Here is a 22,708-nt window from a genome sequence, read left to right as displayed (position 1 = left end):
CTCCCTCCTGAGAGTCAGGGAGCCTGGTTTTTGAGCTCCAGCTCTGTAAATGGCCAGGTTGAGCAAGTTCCCAAATATCTCTAGGTTGAGTTGCTTATCTATGGAAAAGGGAGGCCCATTTGCTTTTGACCGGCCAAGGAATTCTGGAAAATTCAGTATTTTTAATGACCTTTAACAGGTGAGTGGTCTTCAACAGATTGAAGCACACTTTCAAGGCTTTTATTTCTTTCCAAAGCCTTGTCTATACAGTGCACAGCCAATGGAAGTCTGTGCTGGAGGCCGGGGACATGGCACTCAAGGAAACACAGTCTCTGCCCTTGAGAGGATCACTGTGTGGAGAAGGAGAGAAGGAGAGTCACAGAAACAGGCGGTGATACCACAGCATGGCCAGTGCCGGGGGGATGACTAGGGGAGGGAAGGATGACGCAGGACCATGACTGGCTAATGTTATGTGTCAGCGTGTCTGGGCCATGGCACCCAGACACAGTTGACCTTTGAACTGCGTGGATCCACTAATACATGGATTTTTTAATATGGCACTATTTGAATTTTCTCTTCCTTATAATTTTCCTAATAACATTTTCCTTTTTCTAGCTTACTTCATGGTGAGAATACAGTATACAATACATATAACATACAGCATATGTGTTAGCTGACTGTTCATGTTATTGGTAAGGCTTCTGGTCAACAGTTGGCTATTAATAGTTAAGTTTTTGAGAAGCCAAAAGTTATATATAGATTTTCAACTGTGTGGGCTGTTGGCAGGCCTAACCCCCACGATTTTTAGGGTTAACGATAAGTTGGTCAAACATCAGTCCAGATATCCTGGTGAAGAGAGTTTTTAGATGAGAGTCACATTTACATTGGTGGACTCTGAATAAAGTAGATTATTTTCCATAATGGGAATGGGCCTCATTTAATCAGCTGAAGGACTAAAAAGATTGAACTCCCAGGAAGAAGAGGTAAATCTGCCAGCAGATGGCCTCAGACTTCACCTGCAACATGAACTCTTCCCTGGGTCTCCAGGCCAGCAGCCTGCCCTGCAGATTTTGGATTTGCCAATTTCCACAATAATATGACCCAATTCCTTGAAATAAACCTCTCTCTCTCTCTTTCTAAAATATATTTACATATTTTTAATATTTACACAGACAACACACCCTGTTGGTTTTGTTTCTGTGGAGAGCCCTGGACTAATATAGGGCCATCCCAACCCTGCTGGGGACCTCAGGGAAGGCGTGGCTCCACCTCACTTCTTAGTTGAGTGCATGGTTCTAGAAGCACGTGGCTTCTATCTGTGTGGTGGCTGGAGAGATGTGCCTGTAGACCTCTGACCACAGGGATAGAACTGACCAAAGGCCACAGCTGCTGTGCTCTGCAAATCATCGCCCCATGTGTCCAGGCCATATTCTTCAGGGACTCTTGCAGACAATGGCAGGGACTGCTTGCAGACACAGCAGGGAAACCAAGGCATCCCTGTTCTAGGGACACAGGACTCCCCTGAGACTGAGGGGGTTTCCAGCCCCACCCTTCTCTTGCCCACTGAGGGTCCAACTGGTATCATGGTCTGTTGACTCCCTCCACATTTCTTATATAGCCACTAACTCCAATAAAATCTGTGCCGCTTAGTCCCACTTGGTGTCCACTTCCCAGAGATCCCAGAGTGACACAGAAGTGACTCACATGGAGTCTGAGCTCCATGGAGAAGCATTGAGCTTCCATGGGAATAAGCTGGACCAAAAAGGAAGACAACTATTTCCAACCAGGCAGCATCTCCAGGTCCTCCTCAAGGCCCTCTGAGGCAGGCCCAACATTACAGAATGCTGTGGAAGGATCTTCATGATGCCCAAAGATCTGCAGGACCCCGAGGCCATTATTGGGCCCAGGGTACTCGTGGCCTCTATGGGAGGTTGTTTCCTCCACCCTTTCAACCAGGACCTACTTGATATACCACGAATGTTTGTTGACTGGCTGATTTCAGCCACATGATCATAATCACTGACCCTGTGTTACCACATGTTTTCACACGTCACGGAGCATTCTCACATCTGTGATCTCAACCTGAGGATCCTTCTGGGCCCTGGAGATAAGCACTGTGTTCCTCTCATTTCACAGCGGTGGGGGGAGGGGACACTGAGGACATGTCTGAGACAATGGGCAACTCGCCTGGACTTACGGCTACCGTGCGGGGAGGCAGGGGCAGCACCCAGCCCGGCTGCCTCTCCATCCACCCCGGGCCCAGAGTGCGGCACTGTGGCACCCGGGCGCTTCCAGACAGCCAGGCAGCATCAGAACAGCAGCAGTGAGGTTACCAGGTACACAAAGGAAAGAAAAGCAGGTAAACTTAATGGCTGACACCAGAGTGTCTCGGAAGGAGAGAAGTGACTTGGCTGAGAAAGTATTTTGACAAACACCTGGAGTGGAAGGTGTTTGCTGAACATCTGCACGTTGTCTGATTCCAGCTTTGGAAGGGAAGGCAAGCTAGCAGGGGAGGAATACGAGCTCCAGGGCCACCCAGAAGGCAGAGGGGACCATGAGCAGTGGTGAGAGGGAAAAGAAGAGGGTGCTGAGCCGCAGGGACCTCAGGCCTGGAGTCCCTCCCGAAATCTTCAATATAGCCTTGAAATATTTAAGGGCTGCGGGCTGCGTGCCTGCTGCTATGGTGCTTGAGGAAACCAAAGCTTCCTGAAGTTCAGGTTGGGGTGTTTATGATGCAAGGTAGAGCAGCACACAGGGAGGCTGGTGCCCCCCACAGCCTGGAGCCCAGAAATGCTCAGCATTTCCAAGACATCTTGAAGAGGGCTTGGACCTGCCTTGTGCTGTAAAATTGGGGCTCCAGGCAATTCCCCCAGCTCTTAAGGCATGAAGACCCCCAGTAGGCTCAGGGCTGCACAAGATTGGCAGCAACCACAGACCCAATACAGAAAGCATCCCCTGCTTGGCTGGAACCCTTGACGATTCTCTCAATTTAAAGGGATTCAGTCTGGAATGAAGTGTATGAGCAAGTTCAAGATGTGCCTTTGTGCTCCGGGAACTCAGGGTGGTTTCTGAGCTGTTTTCTTGATCCTTTAGACCCTTGGGTGTTTTGTAGGAAGGCACCTGGTCCTTTGCTTGGCAGCCAGCCCATGAGCAGGGTCTCCAGCCAGGGGAAAGGGAGTCCTGAGAGGTAATTACTCCAGGGGCATGGAGGGGGGTACTCTCAGGAGTCACACATCGGGCTCACACAATAAATATGACAACAGAGCACGACCAGCGGAGGGCTTGGTCTTCCTAGAGCAGGTTAACTGTGCTGGCTGAGGCAGGGAGAGGACCTGGGAGGAGGTTTCCTCCTCTGCCAGGTTCAGGTGCCCTCTTCCTAGGGGGCAGGGCACTAAAACTGCCCCTCCCCCTCTCCCTTGTCATCGTCATCTCCCAGGGGACACCGTGTGCCAAGTATCCCCAGGTAAGAGCCGTCTGGGAGGCGCTGGCCATACCAGGGCTTCCTTCCTAGGCACATGGCTTTGTTTTTGGTGGATGCATTTGGTGGTTAGGAGGCTGCAGGGGCACATCAGACATCCTCCCTTATCCAGAGCCCGCCCAGCACAGAGCACAGCTCTCTCACAAAACGGTGATCTCCACCTATGCCTGCCTTCTTCCCAGGCTGTCCTACTTGCTTCTATTTCCATGCTTTTGTGATCACATGGATTTCTTTTTTTTTTTTTTAAGATTTTTTATTGATTTATTAGAGACAGAGAGAGAGACAGAGGGAGAAGCAGGCTCCATGCAGAAAGCCCGACGTGAGACTGGATCCCAGGTCTCCAGGATCACTCCCTGGGCTGAAGGCGGCGCTAAACCGCTGAGCCACCGGGGCTGCCCGTGGATTTATTTCTGTTCTATTTCCCCCCACTGAGCATTATGTCCTAAGGATGGCTTCATGATGCTACAATCATTTTATAATTGCTAAACAAGTGAATCAAGTTGGGAGAAAGAATTTTCAGCTCAGAATACAGACACACAATTGCTTAACCATCTTCTGCTGTTAAAGGTGCCTGTGTGGAGTTTCAGCCTGGCTCAAATACAGGAAATCATAATATTGCGGAGGCAATTTTCTGGGCTTTAAGTGCAGCAACCAAGGGATCAGCTATGTTGTGCTAATGAACTTGTCTGCACACACTGTGTGTTACAATTACAATTGTACGTGTACACACACAAGGGAGCACAATGTACTTTAATGACCCCAGGTTTAGAGAGAGGCAAGCTGAATCTGAACCTCATTCCTTATTTTATCGGGGGCTGCAGGCGAGCTGTTCAACCCTGATCGCAGGTCTCCCTGAAATTTTCGGTGTCCCAAAGATTTGTGACTCCCAGGGATCATGAAAGCAGAGCATCTGGCAGGTCAGAGGCACCTGACAATTTACAGCAACAGGATGGTGTGTTGGAAAGAAAAATCTTTGAAAGCTTCGTGCCCAGAGACCTTTCGCCCAATTACTTATTGTAAAGAAAAATAGAAACAATCAGAATGCCCAGCAATGTTGAAAGTTCAAGTAAAAAAAAAAAATTTAACAGTATTTAAAAATAAGATAAATTTGTAGTTCAGCCTGAACAGATTTTGCTTATTTAAACTGATGTTATGCTGCTGCCGTAAAACACCACAGACTAGAGGCCTGAAACAACACGAAGTTTTTATGTGACGGTCCTGGAGGTCAGAAGTCCACAGTGGGTCTCACGGGACTAAAACCAAGGTGTCACAGGGCTGTGATGTTTCTGGAGGCTCCGGGGGAGAATCCGCCTGCTGGCCATTTCCAGCCTCGAGAGGTGTCCCGTCCTGCACCCACAAGGCACTCTTAGTCTTCCTCTGACTCTGACACCTGCTGTCACGGCCACATATCCTTCTTTGACCTTGTCCTTCCTCCCTCGATCACTTACAGGGAGCTTTGTGATGACACTCAGTTCATCCGGACAATCCGAGACAACTGTCCCCACCTCGAGATCCTTAAGGCGGTCACATCAGCAAAGCCCCTTGTGCCGTGTCAGGTGCCATTCACAGGTTCTAAGCATTGGGATGGGGACACACTTGGGGGCCCTCATTCTGCCAGCCACACATGACAAGATACAAGCAGTAATGAGGAGACATGCTCAGGACACAAGATGGGGGCTGGGGATAAAAGCAGCCTCATATATGAATCCGAGAGATGATCCCCATGTAAACATGATGGAAATGTGATGCAAAAGGACTGAAAAAGTTCTGGTATAAATGACAGCTGATTGGTAAGAGGGCTGAAGAGCTGGGTGATTTTTTTCCCTCTAATATTAAACAAATTCTTTATTCCCAGAGGAAAAAAATTCATTCACGTTAGCCAGCAGAATCCTGTTCTTCAAAGGCGAGGTGACGCAGAAAGGACAGAAGCAAACAATCCCCTTGTATGCGTGCAATCCTTTATAGTTGACAACGCCCCCCCCCACACCCATTCTCCTTGACTTGACTACCTCGCCCTGAGGCAGGGCACGGATTAGGAAACCAAGGCCTACAGAATGTTGGGAGGTAGGGCACGGGGCATGATTGAGCCCCACCTTCCAGCAGTTTCCACGGGTTCCTCCCATTCCCGCCCAGTGCTCAACACCTCTACAAGCAGCCTGTTCCATCTTGCATCTCCGCTCTAGTGGTGACCCGCTGTGGCTTCTCCCATTTGATTCTGAATCTGTCACCCCAAATAAGGCTGCTTTTCCTTCCCCTGGAGAGCCTGTCAGTGTCATCTCTTTATGAAACTGGACAGGCTGGAGGCAGACAGGATGGCGGCCATCCTGGCCGTGAGTCGGGAGGGGCTTGGGGAGGATGCCAGGAGAGCAGAAAGAACAGGGGATGCTCACATCATGGTGGGTGCATTGGGGCAGACACCCGAGACCTCCAGGCTGTGCGTGCTCTGGGCTTTCATCTAGCTCTGCCGCCACATGGACGTGCCCGACAGCCTGGGCCTCACACCTGGCCATCCACGGGACCTGTGCTCCTCTGGAGGCCAGCTGTTGTAATGGTTTCGGAAAAGTTCATGTTTGCAATTCTCCTCTGACATGAATTCATTTGCATATAGTTCTTGACTTAATAAAAACCAGACCTCTGGTAGCCAAGGTGGGGTAATTCACCCCTCGCTAAAAGAAACTGAGGCTAGCTGTCTCCATCAAGGGCCATTACGGGGATCTGCTTCCATCTACCTGGCATGTGACCTTGTCCCCTGGAACAGCCCCTTCGTCCAGCTCAGGTCACTGAGGCATATTACAGAGAAGGGGCCTCATGACATTCCCTAAGGCACTAGGCATCATTAGAAAAGTAGCGAGATGCAGACAGTTGCTTTCACTGGAAGGAGGAAGACCTTCTCACGGGGTGGGTGTAGGAGTGCCGTGGAATGTTCAGGAGTGATAAATGAAGGTAGTTCCCATTAATCTCAGGGCTTAGCTGAGTGGGTCCAGAGCTCATTCAGCCTCACCTTTATGTAAGTATCATAGGGCTGTTAAAATAGTGCCATTTGGAAGGAGCCCAAAGTAGCCTTCAGAGCACCCAAAATGCCTCAGCCTGGTTGGTCTTACTGGTCCCAGGCAACAGTACTTCCAACGTACCAGGGGCCAGATGCTATTACTCCTTCTTCCCCCTTCCTCAGGAGCAGTCCTGACTCTCTGTGGCTACAGGGTATTAATTGATGACATTTCCCAGGCTCCTTGGCAGATAGGAGAGGCCACATGATCACATTCTGACCAAACAGATACACAGAGTGTGCGAGCCTTCAAGGAGACTTCTCAAGTAGACAGGCAAGCGATCCCTCCCTCCCACCTTCCTCCTCCTGGCTGGAATACAGCTGTGACAGCAGCCACTGTGGACCCTGAGGCAACCCTCTGAGGATGGCACATAGAGGGATTAGAAGGAACAAAGTCCCTGACACCACAAAGGATCAGAACATAGATCGCCTACCTTCAACATTTTCTTACGTGTGAGAGAGAAATAAACTTCTATTTGGTCTAACGCGTTACCATTGGGTTTTCTATCATAAGGTGGTGGACCTGAATCCTGACCCACATACCTTTCTCTCCAAAAAAGATGAAAGAAACAATCTTCCCCTAGAGCATGGTTCCAACCCAAATTACAGTGGTGGCCAACAGTGACAGTCTCCCTTTTCTGTTCAGGCCAGGGTTCTAGCCTGTCATTGGCTGCTGCGGAAACACACTCCATCCTATCCACAAAACCACCACTACCTCTGAACTCTCCACTAAGTCTAAATGCCCGGTTGGGATTCCGGCAGCAAAGACCAATGTGGACCACAGGTGAGGGGTGATGGAGCACTCCCAGGAAGGGAGCTTTCAGAGGTATCACTTCTGGCGATGGGCATCTATTCCCCTTCCTCTCTGGCCTGTATCTTTTTCTTGAAGCTCTCCTCCCCTGGTCCCTGTAATTCTAGTAGAGGGGTAAGTCAAACATCACAGCCCCCACCCCCCAATTACCAGATGGGATAGTAATCCCCAGGCAGGCCACTCAAGGAATTTTAATTCCCAGGGAAGCAACTGGTTCAAGGACGGCTATGTGACCTAATAAGGGCCAATTAGGGTTCTTTCCTGCAGGGGTTGAGGTATATGCTATGTAAAAAGGGAATCTGTGTCCCCCTAAAACAGTGTTATAAAGTTGGAACCGCTCAGGACTATCTTGATGCCAAGTGGAGAGAGCTTGTCTAAGAATAAAGCCAATGAATCCTAAAAAGGTCTAGGATTTGGAGAAAGAGAGAGAAAGAGAGAGAGAGAGAAAGAGAGAGAGAGAGAGTGAGCCTTCATAGCTTGATTTTAGCTCTTGGACCCCACTGTGTCTGAAGGAATTCCAGTCCCTTCCCTCCCTATTATGAGGAAGAACTCTTATGGTTCGCTCCTGATATGACCTTCCTCCTGGATGGGCCACTGAAAGTAACATTTTCATCCCCTCGCCTCTGCTCCTGCATCCATATTTCCATTGCTGTCAAACTTGGGCCAGAGAGCAGGGTGTTAATTTTTGGTGACCTCAGATACCACTCACAGGGACATGACTTAAGAGTTTCCCTTTTGCTTAGGCTGCATTTTCTGTCTCTTACACCCCAAAGGGTCCTGCTCAATGCCACTTTCCTGATCCTCATGACTGAGGCATTTATTGCCCTATCACGCTGTCTATGCTAATATTTTATTTCTATCAATTCAATATCCCCCCCTCTCTCACAGTGGAAGTTTGGGCTCTTTCCCCCCCTATTTCTAGACACTGGGGGCTTCTCCTCAATTCCTCTCCAACAAGAGGGCCACCGATAACTTGAGACCAAATTAGAACTATGAACTGCGGGTGGGGTAGGGTGGGAAATCCTGCAAGGGGGCTGTGATATGGTTGGGTTGCATCCATGGCCCTGATTCACGACCTCCCTACATGTGTGTCCTTTGCTTTGTAGCTGTGTACCAACCTCAACGCCCCCCGACTGTGGGCTTCACCATGTCAGTTACTTTGGCCAATAGGATTTTTAGCTGATTTGAAGCTTGAAAAACCATTTGTAGGGTCACCTGCATGGCTCAGTGGTTGAAAGTCTGCTTTTGGCTCAGCTCGTGATCCCGGGGTCCTGGGATTGCGTCCTGCACTGGGCTCCCCACAGGGAGCCTGCTTCTCCCTCTGTCTGTATCTCTGCCCCTCTCTCTGTGTCTCTCAAGAATAAATAAATAAAATCCTAAAAAAAACTCAAAACACTTGTGTTTTCTACTTCCTCTCTGGGAACTCTTGAGTTCACCATGAGAATGTGCCTGAGCCAGCCCACTGGAAGATGAGCCCATGGAACAGAGTTGAGGCCAGCCTAGGTCAGTCAGCGGACCACCAGACACACCAGAGAACTTCTGCTAAGACCAGAAGCATTGCAAGGGCGAGCCCTATCAAGATTAACAGAAGTTCACTGCTGGCCCATACACTTGGGAATCATAAATACTACTGTTTTAAGCCAGTGAGTTTTGAGGTGGTTTGATGGGCAGCATTATTATAAGCAATAGCTGACAGCTGCAGGGCCTCTGTCCCCAAATTACCAACAGATCAGACAAGGCATATCTCCAACAGTGCCAAACTAAGTAAGTGCTGGGTAATAGAATGTGTTTTGTTTATGCCAGAGGTTCTAGAGCAAGACTGTCAATGTTCAAATCCCAGTGCCACCACTTGTTAGCTTTGTGTCCTTGATCAAGTTATCTTGTCTTGTTTTTTTTTTTTTTTGTTTTTTGTTTTAAAATGGGAATAATAATGTGATCTACTTTCCATGGTTGGGAGGCTTTAATGGTCTAATATATGTGAGGTACTTAGAATGATACAGTTCTCAACACAGATGTGCCATTCACGAGTTTGCCCATCTCTCCTACCCTCGCCCTCACCTCCTGGAGGGCTGGGACGCTATCCTGCTCTCCCCTCTCTCCCCATCCACCTGGCAGAGAGCCCAGTACAGTAAACATCTGTTGTTTGCTGAACGTCTGGAGTGAAATTCCACTTTTATTAGCACAGATGCAAATTTCAAAATTCTCTTTCAACCTAAGGCCAACAACATCTTTGTTCTTTGTCTAAAGCACACGTGTAATATTTATCATTTTTTATAACTAGACTTCTCTCTCACTCCCTACTGTGCTGTGAAATAAACCTTTTTCACTCTCAGGCATTTACATGCCCTGCCCATTCCAACCATGCTTAATTGATGCATTTCCCAAGTTCTTGCTGATGAAGCCAGGAGGGATGGAACTGGAGGAATCACCACCTTCCACTGATCCATAATCTGGCTACTTTTGGAACTCAGTTCCCTTTGGCTCTTTCTCAGCCACAGTAGTTTTGCTCCAGAGCCTTCTCTATCTGACAACCAGCCTCCTTCTCAGCAGCCTGACTTCTGGATGGTTTGCCTCCCCAGGGGTCCCGTGGAAAGTTCCCTGGAACATGATCCACTGGTGTCTCTGTGCATGAGCAGGGTGGGAGGAAAATATCTGGTTCCAGTCCTCCTCCTGACACTTAGAGCTGTAAGATGGGGGAGGGATGAGCACTGGGTGTTATGTTATATGTTGGCAAATTGAACTCCAATAATAATAATAAAAAAGATGGGGGAGGGCTGTTAACGGGAATCCCCTGGAGGGGGACAGGATCAAGTCCCACCCCTACTGCCATGCTCTTGAAAATTTTGTGACCATGGGCACTCCGCTAAAGAAAGATCTGCAGTTCCCATTATCTTTATAAAGGCATCAGAAACCAAAAACCGAAAACCACAGCCTTGGTCAGGTCACCTCAGCCCTGTAAGCCTCACTCAGTTCTTTTGTGTAAACAGTGAAGGTAATGAGAATGTCATCTGATTCCACATTTTACAGGAATGCTGTAAATGAGAAAATAGATCCTGACCATACCCTGCTAGGCAAAGAGATGCAATTATTAGTATCCCATTTGTTAATTCAGAAAATGCTTGGGTTGTTTGGATTTTAAAACGCATTGCACAAATTATAGTAAACTAAGGACTATATAATTCTCAATTTTTTTTCTCAGATGTGGACATTAGTGAAATGTACACCAGAGGACAGAATGGATAAGAAAATGGACAGAGTTCTCAGAATAATGACAACAAATGCTACTATGAACCTCATATGTATCATCTAATTTAATCATCATAACAAGCCCAGAGGGAGGGTTATATTAATTCCTTCTACGGATGAGGATCCCGAGGCTCAGGAAGGTTAGAATAAGGTCAGGCAGCAGAGCTGGGGACGTGAAAGCAGCACTGGTTCATCCAGCCCCTCATGCGTAACAGAGGTGCTGTCAGCTGTCTCCTTTTACAAGAAGGATGCATTGTTCATTCCAGTTGTCTATGTCTGGGCAAAATAGGTTGCCTTTTCAGGGCCCTGTAGGAATGCCTCTGATTCTGAATGCTCTGCATCTGACCCGGCACCTCATCATTCAGGGGATCTAAGGAAAGTGACCTAAAACCAGTCCCCAGCCCTATCGTGCACATCATGTTTCTCTCCTGTAAAATGGGCATGCTCTGTGTCTCCTTCATGGAGCTGCTGGTGCCCAGCCCATGCTGGCAGGCTATGGTGCTCATATTGCACTTGCATGTTTCCTTTCCTTATGAGTCTTAGGACAGCAGAACCAGGAAGTGAAGAAGAGAGGTGGGGAAGAGAGCCAAATAGACCTAAACCGCTATGTAACTGGGTTCCTATTGTCTTGTGGTTGGGACCACCTGAGACATGGCAATGGGGAGACACTGCCCAGATGTGAGCAGACCTGAGTCTTATCCAGCTCTGTCCTGGCTTTTCCAGGATCCCTGTATGATCTGTGTGCCCACTGCAGGCTGTTGGGAAGATAAAGCAACACAGGTGTCCAGGGGCACCTGGTGCAGTGTCCGCAGAGAGGAATGAACCCAGCTCCCAGCGTGCCCTACAGTGCTGCCCCCCGTGAAGAGGCTTGAGCTATATATGAAAGGCCATGGGCTCCTACCTTTCTCGGCTCCTGCCTGGTCATGCTTCTCAAAGAGCAGGAAGCGCGGGCTCTCAGGGAGGAAGGGCAGGCTCACCAGCTGGACCAAGGCAGGGACAGCAATCACTCCAAACAGGTATGGCCAGGTGCTCTCCTGCAGGGAGAAAGAGGCAGCCAGTGAATGGTTGTGGCCTTCAGTCCTCCTGCTGGGGCTCGGCCCCTAGGCCAAACAGCATTGGCCCTCTGCAGAAGTCCCTACTGCACCAGCGTGATTCCCACCAACAAAGGCTGAGTACAAGACCGGACACAGGTTTAGCACCAGCCTCACGTGTATGGCGTTCTCCATGCACGAGGTTGGCCAGTCCTCAGAGCCACCTGTGGGGTTCAGGGGGCCCAAGGCCACTCAGGGATCTCAGGACCAGCTGATGCCATGACCCCTGGGGCATCATGGTAAGCCCTAGGGGAAACCACGCTCACAGCCCCTGGAAATCTCTGTCTCTTCACCAGTGGATGGGGACAACCACAGCCACTTCGCAGGCTGTCCTGAGAGTGCGATCGGATAGTGTTTGGGCTGTGGGGCCTGGCACACAGTAGATGCATGGAAGAAGCTACTGTTTCTGCTGGTCCCAGCTCCCAGATGCCTCTGCGGCCCATAAGACCTGACCCATAGTAGTCTTGTCTGAGGACATACAAAGGCAGTGGCTGTAGCTTCCCTGATTCCCGCGGGTTGGTGTGGTGGGGCTGGGGCATAGCTAGCCCCTTAGGCAGGGGATTCTTCTCTGTCCAGGGCTGGGAAGGTGAGCCTGGGCCACTCAAGAGGCATTTGGATGACCTCACGCAGCCCCCGTGGTCTTAATGCAGCTCAATGCAGCCGGAGCTGTTCCTATGCTGACCTGAGCAGCAGTCTTCCTGAGCTGCTTGTTTTCTTTTTTAACCAAGTTTACAAACAAAGCTCTCACTGTGCCTCTGCAAGAAGAGAATGCCCACAGGAGGCAGTTCTGATGGGGAGAAAGCAAAACGCTCAATGCTAAATTCTTGACATGTTCTATTTCCTCGGAAAGCGAATAGAGACCCACAAAGAGGCACGTTCAGACCTGAAAAGACTTCACACTTGGCTGTTGGGCCAAGGCTCAGGTGGCTTCAGGTCAGGTTCTGAGAACCCCCAGGGGCAGAACTTCACTGTCATGTTGTCCCAGGCCTAGCTCCCTAAGGAGGCCCTTGAGCCCAGAGACACTGGTAGGTTCCCAGTTCCCAGATTGCACGAGGTTCCAGCAGGCAGAGACCCCTGAAGCATGGAGTGGGCCAACTGGCTCACAGAAGGCCAACAACCAGGTCCTGATTGTAAAGGGATCCTCAATCCTACTCCCTTTTCTCTGTATAATAATGATTTATTTTCACAAGCTCCTTTGATGTCCCCACCGCCGTGGGAGGAATTGGCCAGGCCAACACCAGCTTGGGGATGGGTGGAGAACTCCGTGTGAGAGACCAGGAGAAGATGGAAGGCAGAAGAGTGGTTGCTGGGGGGGTGGGGGGGTGGGCGGAGGGAACGGGTTCAGGGACAGTGACTCAGTGACTGCCCACGGGAATGGGCTTCCTTTCTGGGGATGATGACAATATTTGGGATTAGAAAAGACCCATGATTATGCAGCTTTGTGAATATACTAAAAATCTTAGAAGGATGGCTTTTATGGTAGATGAGTTACAGCTCCATTTCTTTTTTTTAAGACCGAGCAAGAAAGAAAAATGACTCACATGCAAGTGGGATTTTCGCGATGCCTACTTGGTGTGTGTATGTTGTTGCTGATTTTGTTTCTTCTTAGCGTTTACCTGCTGCCTCAGTAAAAGCAAAAACAGAAAGCTGGGGGGTGGGTTGGGGAAAGACAAGGGAATTAACCCAATTAAGCTCCTACTATGTGCCAAGCATAGTGTGAGGTTGTCACACAATTGGTTTATTTCACCTCCCGGCAGCCAGAGAGGCCAAAGCTGTTGCTGCATGTTCCAGGTGTGGAGACAGAAAAGCCCACGCTGAGGCCTGCCAGCCAGTTGTTGTGCAGATGGGAATCAAGCCAAGCTCCTCCCACAGGATTTTGGGGGGCTTCCGGGGGGTGATCCTCAATGCTACCAAAGGCTGGGAAGAGGAGAGAAACTGGAAGGGCAGTCCTGGAGTATGGAACAGCATGTAGCACTGTGGCCTGATCCATTCAGGTTCACTGGGAAACAACCCACCATAGTGGGAACGTAGGGCCAGAGGATGCTCGTGGAGGCTGGTCATGCACAGCTTTACTGCCATTCCATGCAGCTTGGACGTGTCCTTGAGGACAACCAGGAGCTGTAGAAGGGTCTGCACACCTACTTCCTTGAATCTATGGTCCAGCATTTCTGGTGTCACGATATCAGTGAGCACAGAGAGTGGATTTCTATTATTAATGACCAGCCAAGTCTGTGGTACAGCCTGTGATTGTGAAGTCTTAAATGCAAAGACGTGTGGACTCTTTCCCAAAGACATCACTCTGGTGGCTGGTCTGGTCTCCACTTCTGGAGTAAAGTGGGTACTACTGATGTCAGGGTGGGTGACCCCTAACTCAGGATGCTAATGGTGTCTGGATGGAAGAGGGTGAATGGCAGGAATGTCCAGAGTAGAGCCTGGGTGCCACGTTACTCAGGAGGGGCTGAGCTTAGCCAACAGTGGAGTTCACGAACTTGCTTCCTATGAAATCCCAGCTGTCTGGATTTGAATTTTACCTCTTTTCCCCCTTCTCTCTGGCCAACCTAACTGCTTATGCTTAGTCTTCTCATCTGTAAGATGGGGTAACACTACTACCTGTTCATGGGTCAGGAGTATTACATGAGTTAATGGATATAACAAGAGCTCAACAGGACCCTGCAACTCTAAGTGTTCAACAGGAAAGAGTGGTTTTTATTATCAACTGTGATGAGAAGCCCATTACATAGATAATCTTCTTGAATTTCCACATAGCCCTCGGAGGTACAGAACACGATCACACTCAGGTTTCAAAAATATTCACTGCTGCACAGAGAGGTGACAGGGCTCATTGAGGCCACAATATGGTTCCAGATATTCATGAATATTCAAAAATATTCACTGCTGCACAGAGAGGTGACGGGGCTCATTGAGGCCACAATATGGTTCCAGATATTCATGACTGAACACCAGGTCTTGGGTCTGAGAACCTGAGTTCTGATCCACGAAGCCTGACCGCAGGTGCCTCAGATACCAGGGAGGGGTCACCAGGGTACCAGACATGGGATCTGACTTTCTTCCATTGCCTCAGGCCAAAGAATCCTCAGTGGCCGTTGACAGTGCTCCTGGGCATTTGGTCCCACATGGAGCCAAGGACTCAGCATTTTGTAACACCATGTAGACTTCTTGCCTCCTGAGGACAGAGCCCATGCCTGGCACAGTGTCTCTGGGAGGAACAAGCATGGGAAGGGGCTGTTGTGCCCACTGATCACCTTCACACAGGCCCCTGGGCAACCTCAGAGGACAGCCTCTAACTTTCCTTTTCAGGAGCTGTTCAAAACAGAAGGTGTGTTTTAAAGAATATGTATTTCTCGCCTAACACAGGACCACAAGGTGCTACGCAAAGTCAATCTCAGATGAGCCTTTGCAAGGCCGGTTAGAGCCTCCTGTGTGCGGCAGAGCGTGAGGTCAGAGTTCTTAAACCTGCTTATTTTACTTGGGAGGAAAGAAAAATGTATCATCTTGTTGGTCAAGATGATTTCCAACTCCCTCTCAGGCAAGGTGAGGGGGTCGCACAAGAACTCAGTTATCTTGTTCTTGCAACTGCAAGGTTTCCTTTCTAAAATAGACTTCGGAGTTGCGTTCTCCCCAAGCTGTCGATGACTCTAGGCCTTTCCATAAATCATATCCTCCTGGACTGCGATGAGACAGCACAAAATCTTAAGTAGAGTTGGAACCATTGGTCTTACCCCACGTCAGGTTGTTAGGGCACACATCGCAGTGTGCTCTCCTCCCCCAGACAAGCAGGGCAGGGATGGGGATGCTGGTCAGCAGGTGCGCACGCCACCCACAGGACAGGCTCCAGGGCCAGCAGCTCGGTGCTGCTTGAGGCAAGAAGGGGAGGAAGGAAGCCTACCTCACAAAGCCAATGGGGGGACGGAAGGAAGCATTTTTCTATTTCATCATATTCAGGACCTGATTATAGTAACAGCTAAATGTGTGTTGAGCACTCCACGTGGAGTTTCTTGGATGCGGGAGTCCGCATCTCTTCCAAAGGCTCCTGTCCTCTGCAGCACTAAGGAATCCAGGGTCGAGGCTACGGAGTACTGTCACGGAAGTCACGCCCTGTACTGCTACTGAAATCTCCAATCTCCAAGCTGACAGCCCACAGAGCAGGCTTATTAATCACGCTTTTAATTTTCTGCATTTTCCAGTGCTTTGGCATCTGGGGTCCTTACTGATCCTGCAGAGACTGCCCCTCCCAGGGATGGCTAAGGCTGGTCCTAGTCAACAACTTGCCCTAGAGCATGTCTTTCACATGCAAACCAACCAGAGCCCATCCCCTGCAGTGACCTCCTTTATCCAATTGTCACACATAAGCCAATATTACCCCTCACCCTCCCACCCCGCTGCCCCAGTTCCCAGAAGGTCAGGTACCAGATAGCTAGACAGCCCCCACAGCCCAGAACCCACCTGAAATCAGTCCAACTATGCAAGTCCTAAACTTGCCCAAGCTTGTCTACCCTCCCTGGCTCACTACTGATGCAGAAACCAAAATAAAGGCTCTCCCCTCCCTCCTTCTGCTACCTGAGAGACCCTGGTGCTTGCTCTGTGGCCCTGCATGGGGTGGCATTGGCTCTGGGCTTGGGAACAGTGAATAATAAACTCCTTTCAAAAGCAGTGTCTCCATGCCTGTCACCTGATTAAAGTCAATCCCAGGTACATTTAAGCATGGCTGGGCCACCCCTTCCCGAGGCATGACAAATGCAGGTTCTTGCTGCGGGCAACCACTTCTCTCTGCACCCCAGGCCTGGCCTTCCAGGCCACTCTCCCAGTTCTCCTCCAGCTCCCTCAAGTACCCCAGGGATGTGAGCCCAATTTTCTTTCTGTTTATCTCCAGCACTTCCCTCAGGGCCGAGGGTCTTAAATTCAGCTGCACATTGGAATTGCTCAGAGAGTTTTAAAAACTGCTGGTGTGTACTGTCTCTCCCACTTAGAGATCTGAGTTTTCTGGTCTGGGAGCGTGGCCTGGGTGTCAGGTTGCTCATATCTCCAGGTGGCTCCAGTGGCAATGAGAGCCTAGGGCTTCCTCTCCACCTGCAGTACCTGGTGGTGCAGGACCCAGAACTGAGGGGCTCATCCTCCAGCTGCCAGGAGTGTTTGTTGAATGTGGGACCACAGCTGGGTCTCCCCAAGGAGACTCTTAGAGCACTCTTAGAGGATGCTTTTTCCACCAAGACTGCCCACCTGCACCCAGGGGCTGGCTGATGTGAGGGCACAGAGGCCTGCCTCTCCTCCTCCTGTCTGAAAATGGGAAAATTGGAGGGGCCCTCCCAATCCAGAGCTGGGCCAAGATCTCCATATGACTGAGGGCAGCTCCCCTACCCCTTTGCTGAGTGTTACTTCCCTTACTCCTTGACAGGTATTGAGTTAAGCCCACTTCCCAATCCACTTCCTGCTCACCATTCTCCATCCCAGGGTCTTGTTGCTGGGAAACCCGACCGAGGACACACCTGCAGACCCACGCCTCCAAATGTCCATGTCTACCCCTCATCTCTGCCCAGGGCTCCTCTCAATTCCAGTTGCCTGGCAGCAGCCCTACTAATAACTTTTGGTTCCACATCGGAGCACTGCGTCTCTCATCTCCCAGCCAACCCAGGCCTGTCCCTTGATCACCACCTGTCCAGCAACCCCATTCAGAAACGTAGTGTCTCCATGCCTGCCACTGACCCTCAGCCCTCCCACTGCCACCTGACTGGCCGCCTGCCCTGCTATGGCCCCGCTGGCTGTTTCTCAGTCTTTCTCTCATGCATCTCCTCTCTTTCTCTCTTGCTAGCCCTGGATCTAGGGGGCCTTCTTCCCACCGTTTGCCTGGATTCCTACAGCGACATCTCCAATGTCCCCAAATCCTCCCCATTCTGTTCCATCCCTCACAGCCTGAGTGATCCTTCCGGAGGGTGGATGTGGTATTCTAAATTACTTCTCCAAGACCTTTCAGGGGCTTCTCACTGCCCTGAGGATCAAGTCCAAATCTCTTAGGCAGGAGTATACAGCCCTATCTTATCAGAACCCTTCTACAATGCCAGCCTCTCTGCAAGGTGAACAATGGCCCAGGAGCCTCCACTCTGGTCCTGCCCATCCATTTGCCTCCCTGCCTCCACGGGCTGATGCCACGCCCTTGCATTAGCCACGTTCTTTCCAGGAAATGCCTGGCCCCTCCCTAAACAGCACCTATCTACCTTTCCAAGTTTAGCATTCCTACTCATGGATAACATCTCCACCAGTTACAGACTTCCATTAAAGCACTCGTTACCTCGTGTAGCAACGGATTTCTTTCTGGGAGTGTCTCTCTGACTAGTCTGAGCTCTTTGGGGCCATTTCCCTGCCATGTGTTTTCATGTTTCGGCCCAGCGCCTGGCGGATGGCAGGTGTCCAATTAAAGCTTGCTGACTGAGTGCATGTTGGGTAAGATGAATGGGACACGTCACCAATGCTGCTGCTAGAGATGGAACCATGAAATAACATACCCTTGCTTTTAAAGTACTGTATTTTTTTTTAATGCTCTAACTTCCCAAGTGGTATCCTATTAAAGGGCTGAAATACCATAAATAATATTCCCCTCTGAGATATTATTACAATTTCCAGTCTATAAAAGAGAAAACCGAGGCCCATGGGGCTCAGACTGTTAAACGTCTGCCTTTGGTTCAGGTCACGGTCTTGGGGTCCTGGGATCAAGCCCTGAGTCTGGCTCTATGCTTGGTAGGGAATCTGCTTCCTCTCCCTCTGCTCCTCCCCCTGCTTATGCGTGCTCTCTCTCTCAAATAAATAGATAAAATCTTTTTAAAAATTCAAATCAAAAAAGAAAGGAAGGAAGGAAGGAAGGAAGGAAGGAAGGAAGGAAGGAAGGAAGGAAGGAAGGAAGGAAAAAAACCCAAAAAAACTGAGGGCCAGAAATGTCAAGCAACTCATGCAAGGTCATGTGGGAAAATGGGGGGTGCAGCTGAATGAGAGCCTAGCTCTTCTGATTCCTGTACAGGGCCCCTTCCATGACATTATTCCTGACATCATGCCATTCCAGCAGCAGCTAGGTGAATAGAGAAGTTCCACGCAGATTATATCAGGTGCAACCAGTCCAGCTTCTCCATGGAGGTTCCTAAACAGAACTCATCAGAGATCACTCAAGCTCAGCTCCAATGGCTCTGGCTATGACCAAAACATCTATATTGGTGCAGGCATCAGCCATTCCATAAGGAAAAACAGTATGGAAATGAGCTCACCTTCAGAGGCATGCTGGGTGAAACGTGTGTACACCCTCCCTTTTTGAGCTGGGTCTACATGGGAATCAGCATTGGCCAACAAATATGCATAGAATCCCTTGACCTTGCCGTCCACATAAGCACCTTTCAGAGAGGGACCCTGCTGGCCTCAACTTTACAGAGCTCTGGGTGGGGATCCTGCACCCCACTGTGTCTACACTGCCTCCCCGATGGTCTATCTGTCACCCTTCCACTCTAGATCATGCATAAATTGATACTACTCAACCCTACAGAGCACAATCCAGCTGCTACTACTGTTCAATTCACCATAGCAAACACATTGTTGTAGAATTGCTATTTTTGTATATATTCAGGTTCTGATTTTATTTCAACAGAACAATAACCGGGATCTCCAGAACGTTGGCTTTAGGAGTACTTTTGCCTTTTCCTGTGTGAAAAATAACACTAATAGTACCTTCCAAGGGCATAACACTTGCCTCTCAATAAGCTTCTGTGAGTTCTAGATGTGAGGGAAGCACCTGAGTAGTGACCCATAGTTGCTTTTTAAGACATCCTCACCCCCTTTCCTACAACATTTTTCTGCTTTTCAAAGGGTTTCGTTGTCCTGTGCCTTGCTTAGTTTTCAAGCAATCTTATGCAAAAGTAAGGTCAGAAGCTATTATTCCTGTTTTACTGATAAGAATACCGAGGGGAGAGACCAGTTGATCGTGCAGCAAAATCTTCCATAAAATCAAGACTGTCCCTTCTCCATTTGGGAGAGAGAAATCCACGCAAGTTTTAAAGGTTGCTGACCTGCAGAGTACCTTCCCGGGCCAACCTACAGTAAGAGACTAGCACCAAGCACATTCTAATTTGCTGGGTGCTTCATATACAGTCACTCAGTTTCATCCTCACAATACCCCCTGCCTTCATCTGAATTTTACAGTTGAGGAAACTGAGGCACGGAGAATATAATAATGCATTCACAGTCACGGATGTTCTAAATGGCTGAATAGGGACCAACCCCAGCACGGGGCACTCTTAACTCCCACACTAGCATCATGGACCGACAGGGGACTCCTTGGCTGCACTTTGCTGAGGCCGACCCAACTTCCCGGACTTTACGTTTATAGAGATCACCCTTCTCTTTCCCAGGGAATTAGGTAGCCTCATTCTTTTCTAAATAAAGCTCCTTGCACTTGAATCCCATTATTAATCCCTTTGTCAGCCTTCTGTGTTCTAGCTGAGTCATCCTGGTTTTTGGGTCTCGTTGTTCAGACCCATTCACACCATGGTTTTGTCTGGCACTCCCTCCACCTCCCTCATTGTGGGTCATCTACCATCAGCTAGGTCCTCCAAGTGAAACTCAAGAAAGGAAGACAAATATGGTTTGTTCTAAGGCTTTAAAAGCATAAGGACACCCATGTGAATTGCACCTTTCCTGTTGATGACCTCAAATTGGGGCATATGTATGGTGTGAGGCATGATTATTAAGGGCTAGGGACCAGCCCAGGCTACCAAGGTTTCTGTGACCTTGGATGCCATCCTCTCCCTTCCATAGCTCCATTCAGCTCTGGAGTTAGACCCAAGTTAAAATTCTGGTTCTTCTCCTTACAAGCTCTGGGGTTTTGAGCAAATGACTTACTCTTTCTGGAATCACAGTTGTCTCAGCAAGAAAATGAGGATGGTGATGAACACTTATTTTGCAGGGTTGCTATGAGGGTAATACAGGTGATGAGGTGATATCCTAAGCATGAGCCTGGTATGTAGGTGAGAGCCAATAGGTGCTGGTTCTTTCTTCCCTTTGCTATGGTCCTGAGCCAATGTAGGTGGCCCATCCTAATCAAAGGTTAGACCTGCTGCCCACCCTAATAGAGGAGTGGGTTAAAGTTAGCCTATGACTTGGAGTCATATACTCAAGTATATGGAACTCATGTCTCAGACCCACACAGGAAGTCTAGGAGTTGAGGGCCAGCACACCTGCTCCCAGTGACCCCCACTGAATTTTACCAGCCACTGCCTCCCTTCTGTGGATGCTTTCTTGCTCCTGGGGCCTCTGCTGGCTACCCGGTACTCCTACCCCAGACACAGACAGCCGTGGTGGCCCTTTGCTAAGCCCACTGAGAAGGAGCATGGCACCCCTCTGTCTCAGGGTGCTGTCTCCTCATCTGTGAGATGCTAGGCTGCATCAAAGTGCACAGTCCCATTCCCCCTGCCTCTGAGTGCCCTTGACTTTTAGCACACATAAGGTGTGAAGCTGGACTTCCAGAGTGAGGCTGGTATCTCCTTTCCTTAACTCATTCACATCATCTTCACTCTGTCCATGCCCATGTCCGGAAGGATGGGGCAGGTCTGAGGACAGTAACAGGAGAAACAGGGTAGTAGGTGGGAAGGCCTGCACTAGGCTCTTCCCAAGGAATCTCAGCCACAGCTTTCTTACCTGCCACATGCCCCCTATTCATAAAGCTGTGGTCAACACGTCCCAGCCCATTGGGTATCTGCCACACTCCGGTGAGCAGAGGCTCCACTTGGTATTGTTGTTTTTTATCGAAGGGTCTTCTCAGAGCCTCACCCTTTCCCCTGATCTTTCAAATATATTAAATGTTAGAAGATCACAGCCAAAGAAAGTGCAGAGATTTCAAACCAAGGGCTATATTCCGGCACTGTTGCTTATCACCAGCCACTCAGCACAGGGGCGTCCCTACTTCTATGTGACTCAAGCAAGCAGGTGGGTGGAGGTACCTGAGAGAAAAGGCTGGTTGGGCCAGTGAAGCCTGCCAGGTGCTGTGTAGCACAGCTTGTGTCTAGGTGTCTCAGGAGAGGCCACACCTTGTCATGGAAAGAAACTACCAGAATAAGGTTCACACTGTTTAGCTTGGCACTCAAGGCACTCCATGTGGCCACCACTGCAGCCTCAGCTCCTTCCCTGCCCCTTCCCATCCCCAGAGGGCCCAGGCTGTCTCAGAGAGCTCCTGTTCTCTGACACCTCTGAGCCTTTGCACAAGCTGCTACCTTTGCATGGAAGCCCTCTGACTTCTTCTGGCCTGCCTGGCAAATTCTTGCTTCCTCTTGCAAACTTCCCTGTGGGCCTGCCCTGATACCCGCAGAATTAAAGGACCTCTCATTGACACTCCATTGGCATGTGCCTCTGTTACAGCCCCTTTGATGTGGCACTGGGTTCATGTTTTCTTTGGGCCTGCTTTTCTTGTTGGAGTTCAGCTTGGCCAAGAAGCTGATTATATCGGAGATCACTGGCTGGCAGCAAATGCATTGACCGCATGTGAGAGCACCTGCAGGGCTGGGGTGTAGAGCCTTGGTGTGGGGCTGGGGAGTCTCAGGCTGAGGGGGGCTGGCTGCCCTGAGCCAGAGCTCCTGAATCCCCTGGGAAGGCCGCGGGTTACTGATTGAGGACACCTGCATTCTTGTCCCAGTTCTGCTGCTCGTCGGCAGAGAGACCCTGGGTAAGTTACTTAAATTCTCTGTGCCTCAGTTTCCTCATCTGCAAAATGGGTGTGATGCCAATCAAATGTACTTACTCGGCAGGGTTGTTGTGATGACTCAGGTCAGTAGGTGCAAAGTGCCTAGAATGTGTCTGTCACGGAGTTGGTGCTGTTCCAGCGACTGACAGAATCACGGTGACTGTCACTACTGCTGCCAGTCCGTGCTGTGTCTTTGAGTAAGTCATTCCCACCGTTCCCCCATCAGCCTGCTGAGAAGATTGACTAGGCCAGCTCTGTTGTTCCTTCTAGACATACCAGCTTCTAAATATATACTCTGAGTGATGCCATGGCATGATTTTTGACGCAATAG

The 22,708-nt window shown here is 49.6% G+C and overlaps 1 protein-coding gene across 10 annotated transcripts in view; it reads right to left on the bottom strand.

Moving 5' to 3' along the window:
* Window positions 1-22,708, bottom strand: part of SLC2A9 (solute carrier family 2 member 9) — a 226,976-nt gene that overhangs the window by 92,267 nt on the left and 112,001 nt on the right. For all 10 annotated transcript variants that reach the window (XM_072737784.1, XM_072737785.1, XM_025998312.2 and 7 more), the window contains one exon: window positions 11,462-11,594. In XM_072737784.1, the coding sequence (XP_072593885.1) occupies window positions 11,462-11,594 (133 nt within the window). The remainder of the gene's footprint in view (window positions 1-11,461; window positions 11,595-22,708) is intronic.

The sequence above is a fragment of the Vulpes vulpes genome, chromosome 14 (genome assembly GCF_048418805.1).
Source record: "Vulpes vulpes isolate BD-2025 chromosome 14, VulVul3, whole genome shotgun sequence".
Classification (NCBI taxonomy): Eukaryota; Metazoa; Chordata; class Mammalia; order Carnivora; family Canidae; genus Vulpes; species Vulpes vulpes.
The sequence above is the reverse complement of the archived record's forward strand: the minus strand, read 5'-3'. Positions and strand labels throughout refer to the sequence as shown.